The 2,028-nt window shown below is 37.8% G+C and overlaps 1 protein-coding gene across 1 annotated transcript in view; it reads right to left on the bottom strand.

Moving 5' to 3' along the window:
• Positions 1-573: 573 nt before the first annotated feature.
• Positions 574-2,028, bottom strand: part of LOC102605072 (cleavage and polyadenylation specificity factor subunit 1) — a 54,793-nt gene continuing 53,338 nt past the window's right edge. Inside the window, exon 26 of the mRNA XM_006347995.2 lies at positions 574-1,219. Coding sequence (XP_006348057.1) covers positions 1,105-1,219 — 115 coding nt within the window. The 3' untranslated portion in view covers positions 574-1,104. The remainder of the gene's footprint in view (positions 1,220-2,028) is intronic.

Here is a 2,028-nt window from a genome sequence, read left to right on the forward strand (position 1 = left end):
TTGCATACTACACCTCTTTTTTAGGCAAAAAGTAACAGATTAAACATATATATGTACCACAAAAATTTTCAGACAACCATTTTAGCTAGATCAATATGGGTTGTCCATCTATTAAGTATTTACTAATGCGTCCAATAAACCCCACTCCTCTTCTCTTTTGAGAAGCCATGGCATCAATGACTAGAGTTTTTCTCCTTCAAGACTGGCCATTGGAACATTCTTTGCAAATGTTCGCGTCCATCCTGATTATAAACACGTGCAACGCTGTAACCCAGATTTTGAACTACTTTAACAATCATTCGTTAAGAATGGATACATACATAAAACAAAAGAATCAGAATAGGAAGTAAGGGTATTGTGAAAGTGACAAGGGTTCCTTTTTTCCTTGAACAAAGCTTTTCGATTCGAGCATCACTAATCCACCCACCACATAGTATGTTTCTAGTACGAATCTGTATGAACTACAAACACAGGATGCTTTAAGGGAAAGAAGAAAGAACTCTGGAAATGAAAGTGTTGCTCTTAGTTATTCGGAATATGGAGCGAGGTGGCAGAAGATATGCAATAGATGCGAACTGTTAACCACCAGAATTGGATAAACTAGTATTTTCGAGATGCGAAGCAAAAATCACCTCAAGTACACTTTCTCATTCAATCTAAGTTCAAGCTGAATTTGACTTCATGTCTGCTCTGCATACCCTTCGTACTAATTCCTAATTTTGGTGACGGTGTAATCACTTATACATCATTACATAATCTACAAGATAGGCAATGATTGGTTATAGAAGATCAAGCTTCACCTTTCATCTTAAGCAGCAATACATAATAAATGACCCTGGGTTTCATACACCTAATTCATATACATCCATCAATAACAACAGAGAACCAACGCTGCTCTTGACAAGAATGATGACTGCAACGCTCTTCAGATTCATGATTTGTGAGGAAACAGCTTGTTGGGAGTTAAAAGCCGTCTTAGTTCTACGAGGATGATTACTGAAGGCTTTTAACTGGTCGAAGATTACTTCTGAAATGCTCCAGTTCCCCACTTCCTTCAAATTAGCTACATTGGTTTCTGATCTATACGTCCTCATTAGAGCTACATTATAAGAAACTTGTACCCAAGATCATGTCATTCAAGTTTGACATTATTTGCATCCGAGTGGTTCCGATCTGCTGAGCTATCTCAAGCTGTTCCTCCAATGGGAGCATCTCATAGCTGCAAAATGAACAAGAAATATACATTAATGATACGAATTCAGATGCTACTACAACTGATCAACGTTGTCAAAAAGATTGAAACAGTGTATTATCACAAATTTCACAAAATTTTATAAGTCATAACCAGATCTTAAATATTCTCACTTCATCACAGCATTAAGCACCACGAGTCTCGTTGATAAGCCTTCACCCACCACCAAAAAGGTGATAAAATTTCCAACGGAAGATACCTACCTTCAAGCCAAGGAACATAGTTTTCCTTCTATGGAGATTCTTTGCCCCAAAATTGACTTAACGTAGTCATGCATTCTACAGACCTGATTTCAATATAAGGGAGTGTCCAAGAATAAATGGGAGAAGAGAATGATTGGTCACAAAGACTTCGAGGAGCAGAATGTATGGGATATCATCAAGCAGTGTGCTAATGATAAAGCCCTGGGACCTGATAGACACACCATGGACGTTTCTCAAACATGTTGATCTATTATCATAGAACATTTTATGGAAGAATGGATCTTTTTTTGCTGACAGGAAAATTTAGAAAAAAATTTGAATATGACCTGCAATGCTTTGATCACAAAGAAACCAGGTGATGTGTTTGAAGGATATTACACCCATCAATTTAATTTTCACTGTTTACAAAATCATTTTCTAAATTCTGACGGAAAGATTGAGGAGGGCGATGATCAAACTACTCGATGATTTTCAGATGACCTTCATAAGAACAGACAAAGTATGGACACAATTCTCATTGCCAGTGAATGTGTGGATACTAGATAGGCCGGTGGGGGGGGGGGGGGGGAGGGG

Source organism: Solanum tuberosum, unplaced genomic scaffold (assembly GCF_000226075.1).
Source record: "Solanum tuberosum cultivar DM 1-3 516 R44 unplaced genomic scaffold, SolTub_3.0 scf00099, whole genome shotgun sequence".
NCBI lineage: Eukaryota > Viridiplantae > Streptophyta > Magnoliopsida > Solanales > Solanaceae > Solanum > Solanum tuberosum.